Below are 24923 nucleotides of genomic sequence, written 5' to 3'. Positions count from 1 at the left end.
ATTCCAGGACCTCATGAAGTTATTAATTGCTGCACTAGAACAGGTCGGTTTGATTCAATACGGTTATGTATATTTTTGCGTTCCGTTGGGAACAGTGCCAAAATAACCGACCTAACCAACCTAACCTTTCCATTTTTTCGGTAACCTTCCCCGGGGGTGCTAGAGTAATGGTACGGTAGAACTAGACCACCCCCACCCACAACAGTGTGCAGACAAATTGTCACAAACCAAGCAGGAAAAAAACAAGCTGCTGGATGTCCTCCGTTGTTGTTTCGTTATTGTCGAAGCGATATGACGTCATGCTGCGTATCTCGCTGACGCAGCGCCTACCAAGTTAAGGTACTGTTTTCATTCGAAACTCAAGCCTGACCGGGGGCTTTCCCGTTCCAAACCGAACTGTACCATGATGGGAACACAGCTTACAAATGTTCACTGCTATAAAATTTCTATTCCCAGTCATGTTTCTAAAACTTGTAAACATTTAGTAACCCTTTTTAGCTACCATCAGTAATGTTTTTCGTAACATCAGTACATCTATTTGTTTCTGCACGTTTTCTGTAAGCTTACGAATTCAAACCAAATGAGGGTATTATGCAGACTTAAACTCCGCTTTGTTTACAAATTAAAACAATAAGGCAATTTTGTGTCTGTATAATTGCCCCCAGAAAAGTTTTTGTGTCGTCCTATACATACAGCCCAGAATAAATAATTTCTTAAATATTAACAGATCGTGCTCACTATGCATGTTGCATGCTAATTACATAAAATAACATCCCCCTCAACTCACTAACCATGAGGATTCGAGTCCTGTTCCAAACAAGTTTGTGTGTTCACAGCAAGGCTAATGTTTACACACATGACTGATGTTTTATCAAGTCAAATAAGTCAAGCCCAGAGGTGTTAAGTGCTGCTGCTCTGTCTCTGTTGCAGACGGTGTGTATCAGGATGGCACAGCTCTTGGACGAAGCCAGCAAGCTGGGCTGGGTTCTCCTCAGGGCTGTGATCCGCTTTGTGTTTATGTTCATCAACAACTGTGTAGCCATCCCATCCTACTGCCTGTACCTGATCCTTCTCCAGCCACTGAGAATATGGGACAGCTCCACGTTCTGGCACATTGAAGGGGTCATGTTCAAATGGTTGCTGGCTATGGTGTCTTCATGGGGCTGGATTGCAGGTTATACAGGTAAGATACCTTATCAAAAACTTTTAAAAAAATGTATACGTCTGTAAATCTGGACAAACCTGAAAGTTGTCTCAACCCTGGTTGGAGTTGTGTAACATCCACTTAATTTGTATACTATATATATATAGACAACTGTTATTCTTAAGGGCCTGTACACACAAGCCAAGAGAATCCTCAAAAGTTTTGTATAGTTTTGACTTTTATCCACACAAAGCCAGTGTTTTGGGAGCCCTCAAATGCTATTTTTGGAAAACAGAAGTGTAAAAATCCCAAAACACAAGTCGCCAAGTGTTTTTGTGTATACAACCAATACGCAACTTTGGGAAAAATAATGATGTCATAGATGTCACACCTCTTTCTTGCCCTTGCATTCGCTGTGGCCCTCTTCATTTTCTGCCTTTTCATGTGTTAGTGTTTGTACACAGCATGCCAGCTTTATGTGCATGCCCCACATCTTCTTTGTTTTTGGTTTGTTTCTGCAGTAGCATTGCAGCACATACAGGCTTGGAGTATATACTACAAAGTTTGTATGGGGAAAGTTCTACTGTTTCCATGTGGACAGGGCTTTATTTTAAAGGGAGGTAGTCTGACTCAACTATAATTACATAAAACACATAAACTGGGGTTGGGTGATTACTGTGGTCCACCAGTGTTTATTTGCTTTTCTGCTGTATTTTTTTCCTGAATTAGAAATAAGTTGGTCAAGGATTTACTGCGGGTGGTTAGCGAGAGTAAAAAAGGGAAATGAATTAAACTGCTCATCTTTGTTTTGAATCTCAAGTGTAAAGTGAAAAATGTTGTCGCCTTGAAAAACATGACTTTGTCTTTTTGAAATGTGTGCAGTTGCACACGGTCACACATTCAGAATTATATCATCTTATATCATCATTTCATTTTCATCTGATACTAGTCAATGCACTGGATACTGGGAAAGTATCACTAACTTATTTGACACATGGTCGAAGAAAAATGGAAACTTTCAGCTTAAGATATTCCAAATCCTTTCAGCTGGCTGGTTGAACTGATTAAGACTGTCAGTGGTGTTTGGTTGCACAGAGCTGAGACTAAATGCTTACAAATTGCTAAGTGGTGAACATGGAGAGCAACAAGGCACGCTGATTAATAATGCAAAGCTTTCCACCTATAGAACACCTGGTCTTTTGTTGAGCAATATGTGTTACAGACCGGGGTCAGTGTTTGTAAATGAGTAACCCCGTGACCGAACCATGCGACTCAACGACTCAGATTTACTCTTGAGATATTACTTTCAAAAATGTTTACATATAGAAGTGTGTGTTGTTTAAATACAATTCAGCAGAGAAATGGTCCAAATGTATACACTGGTTTCTGGTCAGTATTGTAACACAAGTTAGATTTCAGTTGACATAGCCTTAGTCTGGACAGTTGTATCAGAATTGGTGTTTTTGCTGCTACAGGGAATCATCCGACGAATCACTTTAATGCAGTAAAACTTATATGACGTAGCCACGTGAGATGTATTAATATCAGGTGACTAAATGGTATCACAGGGGAATACGAATGCAAAGATAAGACCTTTTGAAAGGACGATAGAGTCAAAGAAGAGTCATTTTACAGCTGTGACATAAACTCGGGTATGATGAAATGCTAACATATACGTGTACAAACCAACCAAGTGTTAGGTCTTTGTTGTTTGGCTCATATGGGTTCCCAACAGTGACAGTGGTCAGATTTTGGCCTCATAAGAAAAAAACTGGACTGAAAGAAATCAAGACCTGAGCAGTATATTGTCCAGAACAATACATACTTTGATGTACTACACATGTAGCACTAACAAACTTGTCTGTTCATGTCAGGTCAGCTGGCAGTAGCAGTGCACCTGGTGCACGTTAGCCCTAGCAGTGCTGTGACCTGAACTCAAGGCTGCTGGGACAAGGACGGGTCGATAAACCCTGGTACCTTTCCCTCACGAGGCAGACCCACGTAACCACCAGCACTGTGGCTGTGACCTCTGAATGTGGATAGCGCATATAACACTAAAGCGTCACATACTGTGTATCCCCCATTCTCTCCAGTGTTGATACTATTTTTTCATATCACAAGATGGTTTGCTTTTACGTCTCATGGTAATATCATCACAGATGTCAAGTTTTAAAAGTTGATAAGAGAAAATCAATTGTACGTTATTATGATTTTATTCTGTTTTTGGTCAGATTAGCCAAATGCTGACTTGAGTTTGTGAGTTGATGTTTGTTGTCTGAGTGATAAATGTCTTTATTCAGTATGCAAGTCTTCTAGAGGAGCTGGTGACTTTACACAGGGCTCTTAGATTAGGTGTCTGATGGCTGTGTTTCGTGAAGCTCTGTTGTTCACACAGGGAGCATGTGTGCTCCGGAGCTGCTGTGAAACTTTTGCTATGTTTTACATAGAGTTTATAAAAAAAGAAAATCAACTTTTATATAGTCTATGAAACTGTTCATCTGTCGCTTCTGCAAATATTTCACACTAATAGTTCAGGATTCAGGGAACTGAAACACTATAGTGCTTTTACTTTGAAATAGGAACAGGATGTGTTCTTTGTGTGACAGCTATAGACATTGAAACTGAGGTCCATCCATCCATCATCTACCACTTTATCCTCCACATGAGGGTCACAGGGCCACTGGTGTCAATCCAGTCCATCACAGGGCCACATAGAGACAAACAACCATTCACTCACATATTCACACCCACGGTCAATTTAGAGCGTCCAATTAACCTCTGCATGTATTTTAAACACGTGGGAGCAAACTTGAGAACTTAGAGAAACCCCCCCACACACAGGGAGAACATGTAAACTCTGAAACTGTGGTGAAAGATCAGTTTACCATCTATGTTGCTATGAAATAGGAGTGGCTTGTTGTAAAAATAGGCGAGAAGCCCCTTTTTTTATGTATGTGTTAAAGTTAAAGTTTTGGTGAGTGAGAGTAGAGTGCTCTGCTGAAATTTGGAGAACAGCTGAGCTTCATCTCTTTTGAAGATGCTCATGTCACTTAAGAGCAGACTAACCTTGCTCAAGCTAATGTGCTGCTGCTGCTGCTGACCACTTCATGTAGTGGTGCATCATAAACCCTTTTTCCACAGGGTGTTTTATTATGTTATGTAATGGCGTCATAAAGTTGTCAAATACTTTTACAACTATGGGACCACTCAACAGCATTTTTCTATTCATAATGCTACTTTTCCTTACGTCGCTGCTCTTTTCACTCTTAAATACTCAATAATATGTCTGTGTGTCTCTATTGTTTGTCAGTGGAGGTAAAGTACATATAGACTCTGTGGTGGGTGCACACACATATGGTGACTACAGTTGTTTAAATCCAATCTGCAGGATGATCGTAGATTTTTTGAAAACTAATTTTCATTCATGATGTGTTTTTGTTCTCCACGTACATATACAGGTCACCCCAGAAAGCCTCACATGTATGACATTTTGACAAGACCCCTACCTTGTACTGTATTAAGTGGAATTACTGTTAATATTCAACCTGACCCACCTGCCTGTTGTGGACAAAAGCAGTATATCCATATAATCAGAACCCCCCCCCCCCCACACACACACACACACACACACAGACGGGTACATTAAAGCTGGCAGGATTAGTTTTTCATTACATGTTTGATGACTGGGCTGTGTGCTGGATCTGTGAAGAGACTGAAGATGGCAACTGGAAAATTGGAGACATTCCACACCTGTTTCCTAGTTACAAGTGTCTCAGGCTTTGATCATACTCGTTTTTTTTAGGCCAAGACATGTGTTACATCCTTTTGTTTACATGCATAAAACATCTTCCAGATCTATGGCCATTGTGGGGAAAGCTGTCTTGTGCTTTGGAATATACCAGCTCGGCTATACTGAGTACAGTGGTCGTAGCTTTAAAAGCAATACACGTCCTCGAAATGTGTAACTTGGACTTTAGCTCATGATGATACTGTGCTGATGCAAAGGTATTAATGGGAAACACTGGGTGAACCTTGTCATGTTGTGCTGTACATTTGTGGCTACTCTCAGCCGTGCTATCACCATCATGGTTAATGTTCAAATAAATTAACTGAATGTAGTTGTGCATTGCTTGAATCAGTGGTTCTCTGATTACTCTTGTTTCCTCGATATAGCGCTGACAAAGCTTTGTCAAGGTCTTCACTCAACGCACCTTTTCTGGTTTACAAAGTCATGACATTACTGCATATGCAACCGTTAGCTGGTGTAGTACAATAATGAAAATATGAAGTGGTAGTTCAATCGACTGTTATTTCTGGTGCTGACTAGTGAGAGTAGTGACGTTTTAATCATTTTTCTGATAATCCCATGCAATGTACAGTTTAGAAAGCCTTTGTTTTATGGCGCTTTTCCACTACAACGTTGTAGCACAGCTTGTTACGGTACGGCTCAACCTTACACAGTTTGGGGCTGCACGAAACTGCTATGATGTCTTTTTATACACGACCCAAACACACAAACCTGTGACAAGCAAAGCAGTTATTTTCGGTGTACTGAGTCATTAGAATCAGTCAATTAAAAAGATAAGTTCAGTACTTCCTGTGTGACTGGAGCACAGACTCCATCTGACACGGTCACTGATAATTACACCAGACTCCTCCTGTAAAATATTAAGATTATAGAAATAAATCTTGGGAGATTCCTCATTGTTTCCTCAATCCAGGTCTGATTCCTGTGTCAGACTCTTCCAGTTATTACACTCTTTGCCAATCAGTGGCCGGCAGTCTGTTAACGTCAGATTTATTATTGGTTCAGCTGGCTTGGAACCTCACCAGAGCAGGTACTAAAAAAAAGTACCAGGTACTATCCTTAATCGAAAAGCCACAAAAATGAGTAGAGTCAAGCCATGCCGTGCTACAACTGTATAGTGGAAAAGCGTCATTTGATTCTTGCTTAGGATACTTTGTTTCCCACAGGCTTTGGTAAAAGTTTAATGAGTGTGATGTGTGAAAACATAATGCAGGTCTAGTTACACATGCAGTCATGCCTTGTTGTAGCTGATAAGTGAAGGAGGTGAAGCAGCTTGGATAGCCCTGCCACTTCAGTTCAGTCCGGAGAGCAATAGCATGAATAGGAATTAACATCACTTTTGTTCTGAGCCTCTGAAACATGTTTGCATAAGTGGAGGCTGATGTTTTCTCTCCCTGTGGGGAGTCAGTGGGGGTATTGATGTGAATGAGCAACGCATTATGTTGTAAATCCATATTTTAATGTTAATGTGTGACCCTTGTCATTTTTTTAAGAGAAGGTGGATGGGGTCAAATTGAGGTTTAGCATTTATAAGAGGGCAAGAAAAGGCAATTCATGAGATCCAGTTTATTCCCTTGATACAACGACGAGAATTCTGGGCTTGGTTTGATGACCAGTTTAATCTTTGTAGCCTTTTTAATCTACACTCGGAATGTGGCTACACCCATATTCCCATGGTTTTTTGAAAACATCCAGATTAACCCACCAGGGAAAGGACCAAGATGTCTCTTCAACAATTTAAAAATGCACACTGATGTGTATCAACATCGTTTTTTGACAGAACGTGTACTCAAACATTTTTTTTAATCAAATACAGAGCGGGGGCTTTGGTCATTTTTAGAGCTGCAACTAACGATTATTTTCATAATCGATTAATCTGGCGATTATTTTCTCGATGAATTGGTTGGTCCATAAAATATCAGAAAACCTTAAAAAATGTTGATCGGTGTTCGTCAAACCTGGAAATGATGATGTTCTCAAATGTCTTGTTTTGTCCACAAACCCAAATGATTAACATTTAATGATTCCTTTGTTATCCAGAGCAAATAAATTAAGAAAATACTCACATGTAAGGAGTTTAAAAAATCAGAAATCTTAATCATGAAAAAAGCTTTGCACCAATTAATCGCTTAATTGTTTCAGCTCTAGTCATTTTCATTACAAACATACTTAAGTTCATCTTGTCCGCACTGTTTTTTGGAGGTAATTGCCCCTGGGGTCTGGCACACTGTGACGGGGGTAGAGTGGGCTGGGCTTGACACACTCGACTGTAGCACTTTACGAGCACAGCATGCTAATGCACCACAGATATAAGCATAGAACTAAAATGGTAGAAAGCTACACTAGAGCTGAAACAATTACTCGATTATAATTGGGTTACTAAATTAATCATGAACTGTTTTGGTAATCAATTAATCGGTTTGAGTGTTTATTAAATAATCAAAACAAGTTTTTTAGATTTTTCAGCTTCTTAAATATGTTTGCTCCATATACTAATAAATCATTGAAATTGAATAGTTTTGGTTTGTGGACAAAACTATCAATAATTTCTAGGTTTGATTAACTCTGATCAACATTTTCTGACATTTTCTGGACCAAAACAACAGCCGATAAGCCGGGGCTCCTAAAACACGAGGGTAATATGGATGGCAGGCATATGAGAGCAGAATGTATCTATATTTTTTAAATAAAAACACATTATTTGCTTTGCAGCCCTCCATTTTATGCAAATATACTCTGCTCTGTGAATAAAGGCGTCACAGTGGTTGTGTGGTTAGTACTGTTATCAAGAAGGTTCTGGGATCAGACCTGCCGAACTGCAGCATCCTCTTTGTGCAAAGTTTGTTTTTCCTCCTTGTACCCATGTGGATTTTCTCTTGGCACGCCAGCCTCCCTCCCCGCAGCCCAACAACATGCTGCTCAGGTTAATTGGTACCTCGAAACTTCCTCTTGCAAGTGTCAGTGTTTGTTTTTCTGTAAATGTTAAATCTTATACACGGGTAACCTGCTCCAGGTGTACACTGCTGCAGCTCAGTGAAAAGCTGGGTCCCCCGTGACCTTCATCTGCGAGAGGCATCATAGATAATGAATGGATGAACTGTTTGAGTGACAGCCAGATGAGAGCCACTTGTACAGGTTTTACTACACCCCATCTTTTTCTGGCTTCCCAGTTCTCACACTCCTGCAGTTTAATTTGCCTCTCTTCCTAAAGCTTGCCTGGTACCCAAAGAAATTCTCCTCAGTCTACCTCAGATCCTTTTGTTTAGTGGATATTTTCTCTTCTTGTATCAACATTGAGGCATGGACAACCATGTTTATGAAGGAGGAGCATCTTCCTCCTCCACTTTGGGGAGGAGGAAGTAAAGTTGTGCAAAGTGCAGCAGTTGCCGGCAAGGTCAGCAGTACATTGTTTAGCTGACCACTGATACAGGATTTGACACGATGCTCGCAGTGTGCCGTCATTCTCCCGCTCTAACTGTGTCATCTCTCAAAGACAATTTCCCTAATGTATTCTATGCGACAGATGACCTATCTCTGTGAAATCATTTACGCTCGTCTCCCGCAACAATGGGGGACTTCAGGGAGCACGAAGGCTTGCTCCTCATGAAATGACATTGTCCTGAGGGCATGAGCATCCCAGACACGGCTGTCCAAGTGTGACAGACGTGTCATTTTTCTGGAGGTATGCTTTTGATTCCATTCTCATGAGGACTGGCTGTCATCCAAATGATCAACTTATGAACATCTTCCTCCCCCTTTTTTTTTTTTTTTTTTTAAACATTTTTTTTTTTTATTACCCCTTGGAGCTCCAGTCATTTGAGCCTCCCCCCACTATGATCGGCTCTCATCAGTTGAATTCCAGAGAGGGAGAGGGGTTTGCCTCCAGGGCTCATTTGTGCATGCGTGTCCTCTCCTGACAGTACAGCTGACCTGAGAGCGGAGCCTGTGACCTCACAGAGGAGTCTTGCAATGCATGAGATTATTGTAGATGTGAAATGAAAAATATGTTGTGACACTATGAGCGTGCCCGGCAGCGATGACAAACCGTTAAATGTCCATTTGAAAGAAACACCGAAAGCATTGTATTCATGAAAACTCAGGCCATGCCGCTCATAGACTCTATGGTGTAGTTACTCACACTTACTTTTCCCTTTTTTGACTGGATAGCTCTGTTTGAGCACAGGCTACTTACTGTACTAATACTACAGTCAATTTTATTATGGCCACTTTATGGGATTCATTTTTAATAGAAGCACCATATTGAATTATAGAACACATATCGCACTTTCCTCTGTTAAGGGGAAATTGCCTCTGTTTTGTAAGGTCTCTGATGTCAGATGGTGGTGATGACAATACTGCTGGCAAGTAGCAACTGGTTCTCTCTCTCTCTCTGTGTGTGTGTGTGTGTGTGTGTGTGTGTGTGTGTGTGTGTGTGTGTGTGTGTGTGTGTGTGTGTGTGTGTGTGTGTGTGTGTGTGTGTGTGTGTGTGTGCGCACGTAAAGAATTGTTTACAGATGGTTGTTCCTGACAAACATGGAAACTTGAGGACATGACAGTGCACAGTTTATTGAGCTAGAACAGACAGAGTATGTTGAACTGAGCTATGAGCTTGTTTTTGCTTTGCCATTTAAGTCCTGAACCCGTCTACGAAATGTCTGAAGGAGTTTTGCATTTAATCCAGTTAGGGCTGCAACGATTAATTGATTATTAATTAAATGATTCATTAGGTTGTGTGTTTTTGATGGTTCTGAATTTTCAGCTTCTTAAATGTGAATATTTTCGGATTCCTTTTGCTCCACATAACAAAGAAATCTAAGAATTATTTTATTATGCATCTTTTTTAGGGATTAATGTAATATGGTATCCAGTATCTGTATTGGTCCAAGGAAAGTTGTACCCTTCCAACATTGTGCATAACTCCTTTTTTTTATACAATTGCCATGGACACAAAAGTATTGGAAATATAGGATTTCACTGAAGCGATCCACTGACCAATCTTTAATTTTGGTCGTCCAAACTGTTTGACTGTGACATTTTAATGAAACTCCCTGTGAAGTCACAAGAACAGGAAGTGAGTCATATCGCCATAACGTTTTTGTCTGAGTAAAATTGTTCTGGGGGTAGATAAGACCTCAGCGTACATGTGTGCAGTTCAATCCCCCCCTCCCCCCGTTCGATATGCCTCTACGTTACCCGAATAAGTGCAGCTTGCCGCTATGTCTAAGCTTTTTATTATTTTTATCACTTTTGGCACATTTCCACCGGCTCTATTCGCCTCGCCTCGCCATGGCACGGTTTAAGTAGCGTTTCCACTAGCATTGTACCTGGTACTAGGTACTATTTTTAGTACCTACCTGAGGCGAGGTTCCAAAAGTGTGCTGAGTAGGTACTATGCGATGATTGGTCAGACTGCCGGCCACTGACTAGCCAGAGTGCCGTCACAGGAAGAGACGTCCCACACACAAATCAAGTGTGCGTGCGTGCGTGTGTCGCGTATAAAACGAAGTCACCGCAGTTTCACTCAGCTGTGCAGTGATGACTCCGCCCACGTTAAGTAGGTACTTTTTTTGTAGTGGAAAAGCAACCTGATTGTGGCGAGGTGAGTAGAGCCGGTGGAAATACGCCATTTGACAGTGGAGGCACTGGTTCTTTCCAGTACAGTATGTTGCTTCACTTGAAGGGGGAGGCATTACTCGTGGTTTGTTGCAATGCAAATAAGCCTGATTTCCTGTTTGTAACAGAGTGGAGAGTACAGATTATTTCTAGTTAATGAGGCTGGTAACCAATATTTAGAACCGATTTAAATTTCAGCACAACACTTTGTTTGAATGTCTATCGAAACTTGCATCATTCAGATCAAAATAAATGAATATAATGAGGCATACAATGATGAAAAATGCTGATCAACCAACTGCTTATTTCATTTACTAGAACGCAACAAAGTTTGTTGTAAAACCTGTTGAGCAAAGAATGCATTTTATTCCTGGAACAACCGCTGCTAGTTATGATACACCACATAATCGATTTGAAAAATGACAATATTTCTCATGAACAGGCTCCTTAGTCACAGTGAAAGTGATTGTGAAGCTATTTCCTGAAACTCACTTCTCCTTCCAGAATTTAAAACCACATGGTCTCTTGTTTTTTTGTTTTGTATATATAAAAAAAATATCCCTTATTCATATTCATTTAAAAAATTGTTACTGTGTCCAATTGAGTAATTGTTATTGGTTACATGGAGACTTGTGCTTTATGATGCAGGCAAAAAGGGACAGATTTTCACTCAAGAAACACAAATTAAATTTCAGCAAAAAGCAAAGTTGTATACATTGAAAAGTTTTTTTGACATCCATGTAACAAGTCTGTTAGATGCTTTAGTGACAAATACCGAATGCCTACCTTCACAACCATGCTAAACCACAGTCTGTCTGTCTGTTTTGTCTTGCAGTAACAGAGTGGGGTGACGATGTACGGCCCATCTCTGAAGAGGAAGCCATGGTCATCGTCAACCACCAGTCCACGGGAGACGTGTGCACACTCATGATGTGCCTGCAAGACAAGGGCGCGGTAGGAATAAGGAGAAATTTGTTTTTATTCAGTATTATATATTCAGTCCTATAGTCTTCGAAAGGTTGAAAGAGTTGAAGTTTGTATAATTGGAAGCCATGCAGATGTGTGGACCGACAGGGCATTGGCTGCTGCCTGAGCGTGTTTACATCACACCATCTACACCTGAAATTCAATGTGGATAGCACTTGACTACATGAACGTACACAACAAGTGTTTAAAATGGCTTGTCATCCATTCGGTCGAACCATATCCGTAGGTGAGCGTCGTGACTGTACTTAAACCAAGTCAGTCCTCTCTGCAGTCTGTTATTTTAGACACCATGTGCATGTACTGAAGAAAAGAATAATAAAAAAAGACAAGTTAACACTACAACACAGCTTCATGAATGGTTACTATCTGTTGCTAATCATCGGTTTTAGTTTTGGTTGTTGTCATGGACCTGTGCAGACAAGACAAAAATGTCAACATGAGCTGGATAGAGCAGCTAGGTCTCTATGTGAACAACGGAGGTGCACATTTATGCAAGATGTGAATGTAAATGTCAGTTTTTTTTAAAAAGGTACAAGTTTAAACTGTCGTTTTGTTCGGTCAAATAATATTTAAAACAAGATACGGGTTAATGAGACCAAGGTTAAGTACAAGTTACATGAAGAGTCTTTAAATTGTCTTACACTGCTACACAATGACTCTTGCTCTCTGTAATGAACTGTTATTTGCACTCTGAGGTCTTATTGATTTTACTCACTGACGTTTTGATCATCCCTTGAGGAGGAAGTTTGTCGAAAAGCTAGCACGACGGTACTTTTTTGTAAAAGTCAAAAGAGTCGAGTCAGTTGAGACTGACGGCAGCACAAAGGCGGCACTGTGGTTTGCTGCATTCAAATTACAAAATGTGAGATCATGTTTTTTTTTTTTCTTTCTATGCAGCCAGTAACAGATGTGTAAAGTCTAAAGCGGTGGCTGCTTTGCATTCTTTCACACTCATTATTTTGAACAGGCAAGGAAGTGGAACATGTGCACACACGCCTCGCTCTCTTTCAATAAGATATGAAGGAAATTAGGACTACGGAATACTGATCTTCACAAGGAGACATGTCGTGTACACCCAAAGAGTGATTATAATTTGACATCAGCAATTAGAGGTAATTGGAGTTGTAAAAGTAATAAAAAATGTCCACTTCTTGATTGTGTCTGGCCTGTAAGCAATACAGTATTTCATTGTTGTAAAACAAAAACAAAAAAGTTTTAATATATAGTCAAATATGCACTTTATCCACAATATTATGTGCATTTTCAACTGTTTTCTCTGAGAGGTTTTTGCTAGAGGGGAAATTTGCTCAATCAGAGGTTGGAAGTCAGAGCTGGGAGTGACGTCACCTCAGAGTCGATTGTATTCTGGTTGTTGTTAACAATATTAGTTGATAACAGTGCCCTACGTGTTATTTAGCATGTAGAGCACACCACACAGTGTAACATGTCCACAGGTAAAAATCTTACTAGTGTTATGTGTATGACTAACTTAATATTAATAACTTAATACTAACTTAATACCGTAAAAGTAGGAGTGGTTTAATCATTGATGTGAGTAGCAGCCGTCTGAAATCTGTCCAGGTCAAACTCGTAAATTCCAACTTCCTACGCCTGGAATTCACTACAAGTATAATTAACAATAGGATACGTTCGAGACAACGGTTGTAATTTTGATTTAAAATGATGGAAGAGTAACTCTACAAGCTCTTCTACAAATGCTTTGACAGTAAAGTTGATGTATTACAAAGGGTATAAATCCAGAGGATTGTCAGCAGATGTCAGTTTGAAAATTAATTATCTCACTCTACGTTGAAAACTCACTCTGTCCTGAACAAATCATCCTGGGGATTGGCTATACACTTTTTTTTAAGGCTGAAGGAGGCAACAGGGGCTGCCACTGCACTAGAGTTACACATCACAAACATGATGACATGATCTGCCTCAACAACTGCATCCGTTGCCCAGTTTATCCGCTTAGCACAGGGAGGAACAGTAAGCCAAAGCTCCACGAGTGTATGTCATGAGGGAGCAAGGGGGTGGTATCATTTTGGGGCACTGGGGCCAAAGCCAAAATCCTGTGCTATTAGAGCTGTCACGGTATTGATGCCTTATTTCTTACTGCACAAATTTGCAAAGCCGTTCATATGATATTAACTGCCATGCATTTACTATAAGCTGCCCTACGTTTCCCTGAGGTGCTGTTGCAGGGTAATTGCTTGTTTACAGGTATTTGCAGTTATTATTTAAAAAAAAAAAAAAAAAAAAGGTATATCGTGTCCATCTGTGAACTGGCTACATTGGAAAACACACATAAAAAAAGTCCAAGTTGAGCACAAGTAAATCATGAAGTAACAAATCAGTCGATTTGAGTCAATGCACAGAAGCCGTCATCTCGGTTTCTGCAGTTGATCTGACAGGAGCGCACACACGCTGCTACAGGTGTCACCAGCAAAACCTGTCCACTGAGCCCCGACAGCAGTCAACCAAAGAGGCAGCAAAAACTGCCTTTTTACACAAAGTGTGTCTATCTACATTTATCATTGAAAAGCAGGCGGGCATGTGGAGAACCACAGTGCCAAAGCATTGCCATCATCCCCCTAAATAATGCATCTGATCTGAATTGGGAGACTGACAGTTTGTGAAGGTTCACAGTCATCCAGGTCATAGTCACCTTCCATAGTTGGCTAAGGGCAACTGCACATGCTTCAGTTAGGTTAAAAAGTTAAGTTACATGAGTTAAATTTTCAACTTGGTAGTATTGAAATAACCACGACAGCACTGTGTTATTGATTACAGGAAGATGTGGACTTATTAAATTTGCTACAGATATTTATTGTATCCTTTCCCCCTTTTTTTTCAGGTGGTACGAAAAATGATGTGGTTGATGGACCATGTGTTTAAATACACCAATTTTGGCCTAGTGTCCTTGATCCATGGGGACTTCTTCATCAGACAGGTAAGAGACTTCCGATTCCCATGGGTGGTTTCAGTGGGTTCATTTTTTTCTGTTTGTTTTTGTTATGGCAGCTTATTTCCCCAGTGAATTTTAACAAACCCACACTATGCACTTTGACACACTACACATATTTATGTCCAGGAAGATGCCCAGTAGTTTTTTTTGCGTTGTTGTTGTTATATTAGGCTCATGACTACATCAGCTGTTGCGTCGGAAGATGAAAGGATATTTGCCGCACTTGTCGACACCTTGGTTTTCTCTCTGAAGGTCTGAGGATTAAAACAACGACCTTGAGGTCATGATCCAACTTGTCGCTCCTGCTGGCTTGTTTTCACAGAGCTCTGTAAAAGTGGAATCGCTGCCCATATGCTTGGCCCAGCTAGACAGGAGATAATGTTTGTGGTCCTACAGCCATGTTCTCCTCTAAAAAAACCAAACATATATATATATATATATATATATATATATATATATATATATATATATAACAGCAGTGGACAGTCATGTGGGAGGGCTGCTTTGCCCTGCTGGGTCAATCTGACCCTTTTGTTGTAGAGGCAACTGGAAAAGAACAGCCTGCACTGACAGGCCTACACATGGAGCTAACAGGACCAGGGAATTCCTGAAATACCATGGTAGTGTATTTACTAAGGCTGAACAATTAATTGCAATTTGAAACGATGCATTTAGCAAATCACAAAGGCTGTTCTCTGTACTATGCAAATTATAAATGTGATGCATAGTTTATATTCATGCTCCATCATGGTTTGAATCTTTAATGGTGTCAATACTGAACTGAAACCTGTCTTTAAAATATATCTCAAGTCACATCACAATGTCAATATCTGAACAATGTTATATTTTCCCCAAATCATTCATCCCTAATATTTACTATTTCATAGATTCAAACAAAATGGGGCATTACCGCACGAAATTCTAAATATTAACTACTGTACTGAGTGAGAACTAAAGGATATGAACCGATTCTAACATTTATGTGGTGCATTTCTATTTATTTGTATAGAACATAATTGAAAATATAAATTGCCACATTTGTGTCCTTTCAAATTGCAGTTATATTTGAAAATGATTAACTGTTCAGCCCAGTTTTTTTTCAGTTAAGCAAATAAAAATTGAATCCACTTTACAACAAGCCAACACATTCTCCTGTTTGTGTCCACAGTGCAGGATGGTTTGGGTTTGTTTTTCTCCTGCAAAATCTGGAAAATTAAACATGACTGAAACCTCTTTATTGTTGGATTTTTGTGAAGCACTGTTGCGAAAGACCTGCAATTCTCCACTGCAACACTTTCGCGTGTTATGTATATATTCAAAAATATAACACTACTAAAAATACCACAACTAAATACAGCGCAGACGTTCACTTCAATGATCAGTTTCAGCACAGGTAGAGTGGAAAAGTCCTGCGTTTCGTGCTTCGTGACATCAGTCTGATATTTACAGGCAGCTGCGAGCGAGCATTAGCAACCCAGTTGGGTCATTTGCCAAAGTCACAGCAGTCACATTCACTGCAGCAGGTGCACATTCAGTGTGACTATTGACGTCACGGTTTATGTGATTGTTGCTACGTTTTTAGAAACGTAAAAAACCAAATTACAATTACACTGTATTTGCTCAGCCAGAAAGAACACATCCGTTTAAATATGTGAGGCTGTAGATGTTAGATGGGGCCTCATTTTTGGCACCAGGACAAAACGCGTATATCATAACCTGATGTCAAATGACGGATGGTGTAATAATAAAATATGTTTGTCCACATTTGTTTTTTTTTGCTGTCAGATGATGAATGAAAAAGCCCCACGCGCTCCCATATTCTTGTCCCGTCTCAACTTAATTGAGGTGCAGAACGGGGTGGCAGGAGGGAATTATGTATTTTTTTTTTTTTTTCGGGTCATGGAAATGCTTTGCTGTGGAATTTCACATCGAGAACTGTGCCAACGGTGAGGTGCCATGTGTCTGCTAACAGCCAGGCGGACTGCAGTGGAAGGCCTGAGCCTGAGCAGGCTCGTTCATTTCTGCCATCTTCCTCTTTGTCTGACCCCCCTGTGGCATTTGTGCGTCTGCGTTCCTGACATCCTTCCCCAGAATACTTCACACATCCACTCAGCGCAGCGAGCGTCTCAGCCGCCAAAGCATCTGGTGTCCTCTGAATCTGGCAGATACGTCTCTATCATCTTTATGTAAAGAACAACAGAGCGCTCTATGATGGCACTCGCTCAGTAACCCATAGTATTGTGCGTTTTGCCGTTTTCAACCTTTTTTAAAAAAATTCTAAAAAACCTTGCAATTGGATGTGTCACTAAAAAATGTATAGAAAATATGACTGGCTGTATCATGTATACACTCAAATAATGTGAGTCACATCAGTTGCTGTTGGCCCGTTCACACATGGTTTTATTTTGAAAAATCCAAACTTCAGTTTTACACGTGACCACAAACATGAGTGGGGGCATAGATGCACATGTTTTGTTTTAGTTTTTAATAACACACTACACAGAAGTTGTATTATTGTCACCTGGTAAAAGAATGATAAGATACATGCTTGTAAGAGGAAATTATATTTATTTTTAGCTAACATGAAACGCTTTAACATAGAATACAGACTAGTTTTTGAGCTTGTAGGCTCACATTTTCATCAGCTTTATTTATGACCACCAGCAGTCTATGCATTATGCTTACACCACTTGTTTATCTGTATTTTATGAATATTCCTGCTTCCGTATCACTAAAGCATGTGGGGAGCGCAGCTGTGGCAAAGCTGTGCACTCGTGAAATGGGTGGTCTGAGCTCAGACCTTCAGCTGTGGATAAACTTGACGGATCCATCCCCAGGTCCACAGACAGAACACATTCATTCATTTAAAAATAATAATATTAATTTGCAGGGTACATTTACTTTACTTGGCTCCCACAGTGAAGCCAGAGCAACTCTGTCAAGGTCATGGATATGTTTGAGTTTTGAGTCTTCACTTGCTCTAGGGCTCATTTCTGTGTGTGCATATTAGTTCTTCACAGAGTTTTGGTTTTGGCAAATTAACTTAAAGTTGTATTACCTTTTGGTTGTGTTGTAAGCTGTGTTACTACACACATACGACATACATACAAATGAAAGGCACATGTGTGCTCACGTGATTCTCCCAGAAGCCAGCCCAGCTCTGCTAATGCATTTGAAATGGCTTTCGATCAGGCCTATCTTAAAAAAAATCAATCTAGTTCCTTCTCGTCCTGTCTTTGCTAATACTCCGAATGTCATCACGGCCGTAATTTTTTGCATCTGTTTGTGCCATTAATGGTTCTGTAGCAGCTAACTATTCATTTGTGTTCGTTTTTTTTCTAATGTTTGGTTGCTAACAAACAAGACATTCTTGGAAGTTAATATATTTATCATAGACTTAAATTGTGTATTTATTTTATTATTAAATACAACCGTTAGAGATGACTGCACTTGTAGAAATAGTGCATCTCCTACTATACATTTCTATGTGTCTTGTTTTAATCTTATTTTTTTTTTGGGTTGTTCCAACAGGGTAAAGCGCACAGAGACAAGCAGCTGGTTAACCTGAAGGATCACCTAGAAAAATACTACCACAGTCGCGACAGGAAGTGGATAGTGCTGTTCCCTGAAGGCGGCTTCCTGCGCAAACGGCGGGAAACCAGCCAGTTATTTGCCAAGAAGAATTCACTTCCTCACCTGACCCATGTCACGTTGCCTCGTCTTGGGGCCACACACATTATCCTGAAAACCCTGGCTGCCCAGCAGGAGAATGGCAGTGTGGCTGTGGAGTCTCTGACCTCTAACCAGATAGGTAACTCATGCAAAAACAAACCACAGTTTTATCCTTCCTATTCTTTGAGGCTATAGATGGTTGGTGCTGACTGACAGTTAGGGCTGCAACGACTATTCGATTGTTACCTGATTACTAAACTGATCGAGTAATAATAGATTTGTCAAACTATTTTGATAATCAATTCATCTGTTTGAGTGTTTTTTTAAGTATTAAAACAAGTTGTTGTATTTTTCCGCTGCTTAATTTTGAATATTTTGTGGTTTCTTTTCCTCCATATTACAATTCAGAATATTATAGGTTTGTGGACAAAACAACAGATTTGAGAAACATCATAATTTCCTGATATTCAACATTTACGGATCAAACAAGTACTCGTTTAATCGAGAAAATAATCTACAGATTAATCGATTATGAAAATAATCCTTAGTTGCAGCCATTCTGACCATTACATATTACAAAGTACATATTATTAGTATATTGTTGGTTTCCACTGGACATATAGTCGAGTTTGAGCAGAAAAATAATTATACTCTGCTGTACATATGCGTTATTTGGGTCATTTATAGTATGAAACTGAAAAACTAAAAGCAGTGGACTTTGTACTGCTGCTAAGTATGTGGAAAAATAAGGGAAACGAGTCAGGTCCAACTGAATGTTGTATTTTTTAATGAAAACCAAGTGTGAATGTCTGTTCCATAAGATATCTATATGCAATATTTGTTTTGTTACATTTATTCCTTTATTTGTCCCTTTTAATATTCAGGGAAATTAATTAAGTGTAAGAAGTGTATGATGGATTAAAATTTGTAAACAAGGGGGGCGAGTATCTGACAATTGGACTGCATAATAACTAAACGGTAAAGTCAGTTGCTTTGTAAGAACTAAAATCAAAGAATAGATTGCATACTTTCTAAAAAAATTAACTAAATTGTAATAGTTTGTCAGTTATGAGCAATAATTTTTTTTTTTAAATTAAGAAAAAACTACTTGAATGCACACTGCTGCTGCTCACTTAATATGGGGTGGAAAACTCAAAAAGCCATTAAAAAGGATGACAGTGATTGATTAGTCCTTGTATAATCAAATTAGTTAGCTAAATCTCCAGATAGTGTTTTTCTGGCCATCAAAAAGTATAGCTAGCTCTGTCTGAGGTCTGGTGCTTTTTTCCGTTTTCCTCCATTTTAGTTCAGTCTGTTGAAGTCCTGTTGTGCTGTGGAAGAAAGTGCCTGGTCAAGGTTTTATGCTCACCGGAGGCGGAATGGATATCGCACGCTTCGATCATAAAGCATTAAATCATCACCTATGTGTCCCGCTGCCTCCCGGGAGTCATGTTTTTAAATGGCAGGTGATTGGTAGGAAAGATTGCCAGGAGAGGAAAGTGTTGTGTTGGGGTGAAAAGCATACACTGACATGCCAGAAAATGGTTATTTGCAAGCGAGTCATTTTTTTTGTCTGGGACCTAAATACAGCCAAATCTGCCATTAAGAAGCCTTGAAAGTCAAAATTTCCCTCTATTATAGAAAGATGTTTTTAGCAAACTAACATCATGAAGACACATAAATCAACTGAGGTGTCCATTTCATATTCTGTTCAGATTTAGCTATTGATAGCATACTTGCGCTTATCGATTGCTATTAACTGCCAAGAGAAATACCAATTATTCTGTCACAAATGTATTTCCTGTTTATAGTACACATTTATTGGGTTCCCATTTATACAAATACACTGTAAATACTAAAATGCTGCTTATAATAAAACATATTTTCCGAGAATATAAAGCTTATCTAATGTTACAATTTTGTTAAGCACATAAAATCCAGCTAGTGCACATTTTAAGCAAATTTTGCCATGTAATAGCTTTTTTAACCAAACAGGGCTAGTGTACTATTGCAACATTCATGTGCAGGCTTTAACTTGGCAGAATTGCCAGATCATTTTGTAAACCTCCTCCTTGCAATCATCTTCAGCAGAAAAAAAAATAGTAGCACAACATTAAACCAGCCATAAACATACAGCTGTGCACACTGTGTTTACCCAGTGGACTCTCCTGGCTTTGCCTCAAAATCTATTTTAACAGTGAGTTAATAGTAATTTGGAGACGTTGTCCAGGGGATCTGAGGATGTGGACCTGAGACTCTAGCCGCCCTCCAGTTTGCTAACACAGCCCCGTGTTCACTGGCCTCAGCAGTAACGGCAAAGGTGCTGTCTGTTTATCCATCTCCACGACTGTCAAACCAAAGAGTGTCTCTTAATTGGCCATTGTAAAATGTAGATAAAGACGAGCACGGTGCAGTTCGAGGCCTAAATGATGTGCTGTTTGTGCAGTTTTTCGGCTTTGTCTTAAACCTTCTCTTCCGCTGCGACAGCAAAGGCTATGTTCGTAACCTCTCAACGTTTATGGTTATTGGTGTGCACTGTAGTCCTGGTTCATATTCCAATTTAAAGTATGTCCCTGTGTCCTTTCATCTGTTCCAGCAACCCAGAAGGGGAATCTGGCAGTAGCGCTCGTCCTTCCTCCTGAATCTCGCTAATGGCGTTAAAACCTAGGGCAAGACAAACACACACGCACACTCTTGAACATTGCCAGAGGAGTGTTATGTCACTCATTATCCTTTGTGTGTTGGTGTGTGTGTGTGTGTGCGCTTGGCTAGCTGATCAAAGACACACTACCTTCTCCCTTTGACCCTCCATGATGCTCTGCAGAGGCGCTCAGAGTTTGCTGACTCACTCAGAGACAAATGGGCCACTTGGAGGAAATGGGATTTGATGTAAATGTGTGTAGTGTGGTGCATCATCTGCGCAATGTCGCCGACGCTCGGTACACTAGCGAGTATGGAAAACAAAGCACATGGGTCACTGGTTACTGCCAGTGTAGTTCACCCCCCCCGCATAAAGGCTCAGTGTGCAGCTAAGACTGATAAGGTTTATACAGTCTGTTGTAAAATTGTTGCCGGGTAGGCTAAGTCCACAGCTGTGAGTCATTAAGGGCGTGAATGTGGCTCTATATGACACACAGGTAAAAATGTTTGATCACAGGAAGATTGGATGAAAGGTTGTAAAGGTATGAGCACTTGTAATCGAAATGTGGATTACCGTACTTGCCTGACTTTGAAGTGAACCCACCATAGTGTAAAAGATTCAAACCTTTTTAGGTTTAATGCACAGAAGATACTCTGTATTCAGTGTCATAATGTATCAAGAAATGGTGCCTTTAGAAAAGGAAATAAGTGGTCACACCATATGTGTTTTTTTAGATATTCAGATCAAATACAGAACTTGCGTTAAGTCTATAAGTCCGAAGCAGTCTTGCCAACTCACTGTCAGAACTAACAAAGGGAAAGGACACAGGATTCTGCACATCACTTTCTAATATCTGACTAATCAAATGATCAAAAATTGCATTACATTCCATATAGCCATAAAGCAGTAGCACTCACTGATTTGTAGCTGAGCCATCAGTGGCTTAATAAACTGAGATATTATCTATCGCAGTATAATAAACAACATGAATACATTTATAATGGTAGACAAAGTTATATTCTTATGACTTATGCTCCACTATTTCCAAGCATCAAGGTGTATGTAGCCAGCGGGCAGCATTGATTGTGTATGACACCATTTATAGAGAGGAACTGGAGCTGACAAGATGTCATCTTTGATCTAATATTGATCTTACACCCGTCTGTTACCTCATTTTTTATTAAGTTTCTGTCAGTCTCTTTGCCCCCCCCCTGCTTATTATTGTATGTTGAGGGTATGAAAGAGGGTTAATGTATGTCCAGTGAGCATGGTTTCCTGTTTTACTGCTGTTCTCCACAGCTGAGTGTAATTTAAACGGACTGACTCGCTGTAAAACTTCACTTAGTCACGTCGGCCTGGTATGTGGACTCTGCATAAAGAAGCCATTGTGCTAACGGTGGTGACGTGCTTGCTAAAAAGTAATAGCAGGCTAATTGGCCTGTGACATTTGTCAAGCAGTCAAAAAAGGATGCGCCGCTTTACATTAGCCTCACCTCTCTCTGGTTTGCCGACACTGACTGATTCTGCTCCTCTTTACTCTCTTTTGTACAGACTCACGTTTAAAGCAACACTCTTTAAAACATTTATTGTAAAACCTTTTTACGGTTGTAGTTGGTTTCATCTCTGTGCTGCTTGGAAATAAACGTTCCCCACTTGAGCCTGTCACAACTGATCAGGATTCCATAAGTCAGCGGTGCATCAGGCTCGGATCAAGTTTGGACAAAAATCAGTCAGATTCATTTCAGCTTCGGTTATAAGCTGATTGGATTTGGACGGAAAACAATGCAATCTGTGCTGCACTCTACGTTGAACTTCCTGCTAAATGCAGGAACAACGTTTTTAGCTTCTGCTAAAAGTGATGAAATGGGCCTATTCATCAATGTTGTGGTGAGGGATCGCCTCATATACGGTGACTTATGGTGGAAACTCAATACATCACAGCGTAACAAACACAATTCATGTTGTAGGCCACTTCAGTCCAGTGTGATTAATAGCCGCTTCTCATTTATTTTCTTTTATTTATGCACAGGTGTGGGCAGAGCTGACCCCACACTCTGTATGTAATAACTTGTACACATGCACCCTGTGGCTGTAGACAACCACCAGAGTGTATTACATGTGTAGCAATCCCTCTTCCACCTGTCATATCTTACCTTCTTGTTATACACTTTAATTTTTCAGTCTTTCTGTTCTCTTATCCACCCATTGGTTACAGACTATATTTGTTTGTAGTCATTTGTTGGTTAATTAACATGAACACGTTTTGCTCAACAGTGTTTGAGATGTAGATGTCTGTTTTACTGTGAGCTGGCAGCCAAATTGACTTGGCACTGCTATGGTATAGAAATCTCCAAGGACACTGAGTAGTTACACTGTACTAATGATGGAGGAGCAGGCTGACGGCAATCGTTTGATCTATCGAATTGTCACTGAATCTCTACCAGCTGCAGTTCTGCTGTACACCAATATTGACCTCCGAGTCTTTCAGGAAGACTTGCCACTGGCGATTTTTCAACCACTGGATACCTCAAATACTAGTGGAGGTTGGGGTATGTTTTAGTTATTTATCACTGTGTGTCCTCTTAGCTCAAATATTGCCTTTGTTTCTTCCATGACAGGTAACAAACGCACATGCCTGCAGTGGGTAATAGACGTGACCATAGCATATCCTAAAGCAAGACCCATGGACATCCAGACCTGGATCTTTGGCTACAGGCCTCCTACAGTCACACATGTACATTACAGGTAGGAATGTTTGTCATTACATTCACATCTGAGGTTTGTTCACACTGTCTGAAATTGTAATTTGTCATTCACATAAGTAAAGCTGGATCATAGGTTTTAAGTCATGATTGAAAGATAGTCATACTTTTCTAGCCTTGCCCTTGTCTGTCTTCTCAACAAACTAGGGAAAAGTATTCATCCTCCACAACTGGACTCATATTACCACAGAGTCACATCGCCCATCTGTAATGGAGTTATAAGTCACTTATGTTTGGTACTTTGAGACTTGATATTGTTCATGTGACTCACTTTACAAGCGTTCACCTATACAAAGGCAGAGCTCACAGTCCACCCACTAATAATGTGAGTTCACTGCAGACAATTCTACCATGCTGAAACCTGAACATTCAGGTCTTTTCTTTTTTTATGTCAAAGAATTTAAATATATTGTAGGGTTTGGGCTGTTCATTGGATAAAACAAGATCATTTGAAGACGTCACCTTTGGCTTTGTGGAATGATTTCAATTGTTCGTATCTCAAAGGCAAATTGATTGATTGATTGATTGATTGATTGATTGATTGATTGATTTGGGAAAATGATCTACTACAAACATTTGCTCAACATATTCATTTATATATATATTTTTTCCTGCTTTTGTTTATATGCTTGACTGTAAACTGTTCTAGTTGATATCACAACCTAAACTTGTTTTTAAAGGAAATGTCGACAATGAAGTATGGTGTCAGGACTTCACTTACGCATACAACAAGAAAAGGGGAAGTGCAGGAGAGGATAGAGACACATTTGAATTAGAATTTCTTATATTTGCACACGTAGCTAGTGTCTTTTTAACCCATCCCTGTTACACACCAACAGTGAACACACAAACTGAGCGTATGAGCAGTGGGGGTTGGGTACTTGCTCAGGGGCACCCCAACCCTTGACCAGCTGAACTAAAGCCACTGAAAAGCGAGGTCTCCACTCCTCAACAGAAGTGACTACTGTCTAAAAGCTGAGAAGTGATTTACAAAGCCGCATTATTCACAATCAGTGTCTTACATTAGGATATAAGAATATCTCCCTGCTAGTATGCAAAGCAAAGGCGTTGCTCCTCCATGTTGTTCTGCTCCCTGTGTGCTCCAGGTTCCCCTCTGCTTATAATTTATCCACTTGAGGATACGATGAAGTGCCAGTTATTAGATTTTCTATGGACTCAGTTCAAGATTAATGTGGTCCCCTGTGCATTGTCTCATCAGGGTAGAGCATTAGGGTTGTATTCAAGTTCAAGCAGAAGTCGTTGGGTAGAAGTCGTCTTGACCCTTAATGTTCCCCTCGCACCCCACAACTACTTCCTGACACAGC

The 24923-nt window shown here is 40.0% G+C and overlaps 1 protein-coding gene across 1 annotated transcript in view; it reads left to right on the top strand.

Moving 5' to 3' along the window:
- Positions 1-24923, top strand: part of lpgat1 (lysophosphatidylglycerol acyltransferase 1) — a 43860-nt gene that overhangs the window by 1488 nt on the left and 17449 nt on the right. The window contains exons 2-6 of the mRNA XM_058613726.1: positions 931-1183; positions 11401-11519; positions 14413-14508; positions 18055-18334; positions 23455-23581. Coding sequence (XP_058469709.1) covers positions 946-1183; positions 11401-11519; positions 14413-14508; positions 18055-18334; positions 23455-23581 — 860 coding nt within the window. The 5' untranslated portion in view covers positions 931-945. The remainder of the gene's footprint in view (positions 1-930; positions 1184-11400; positions 11520-14412; positions 14509-18054; positions 18335-23454; positions 23582-24923) is intronic.

Source organism: Solea solea, chromosome 17, assembly GCF_958295425.1.
Source record: "Solea solea chromosome 17, fSolSol10.1, whole genome shotgun sequence".
Classification (NCBI taxonomy): Eukaryota; Metazoa; Chordata; class Actinopteri; order Pleuronectiformes; family Soleidae; genus Solea; species Solea solea.
This window is presented reverse-complemented; position numbering and strand designations above follow the sequence as displayed.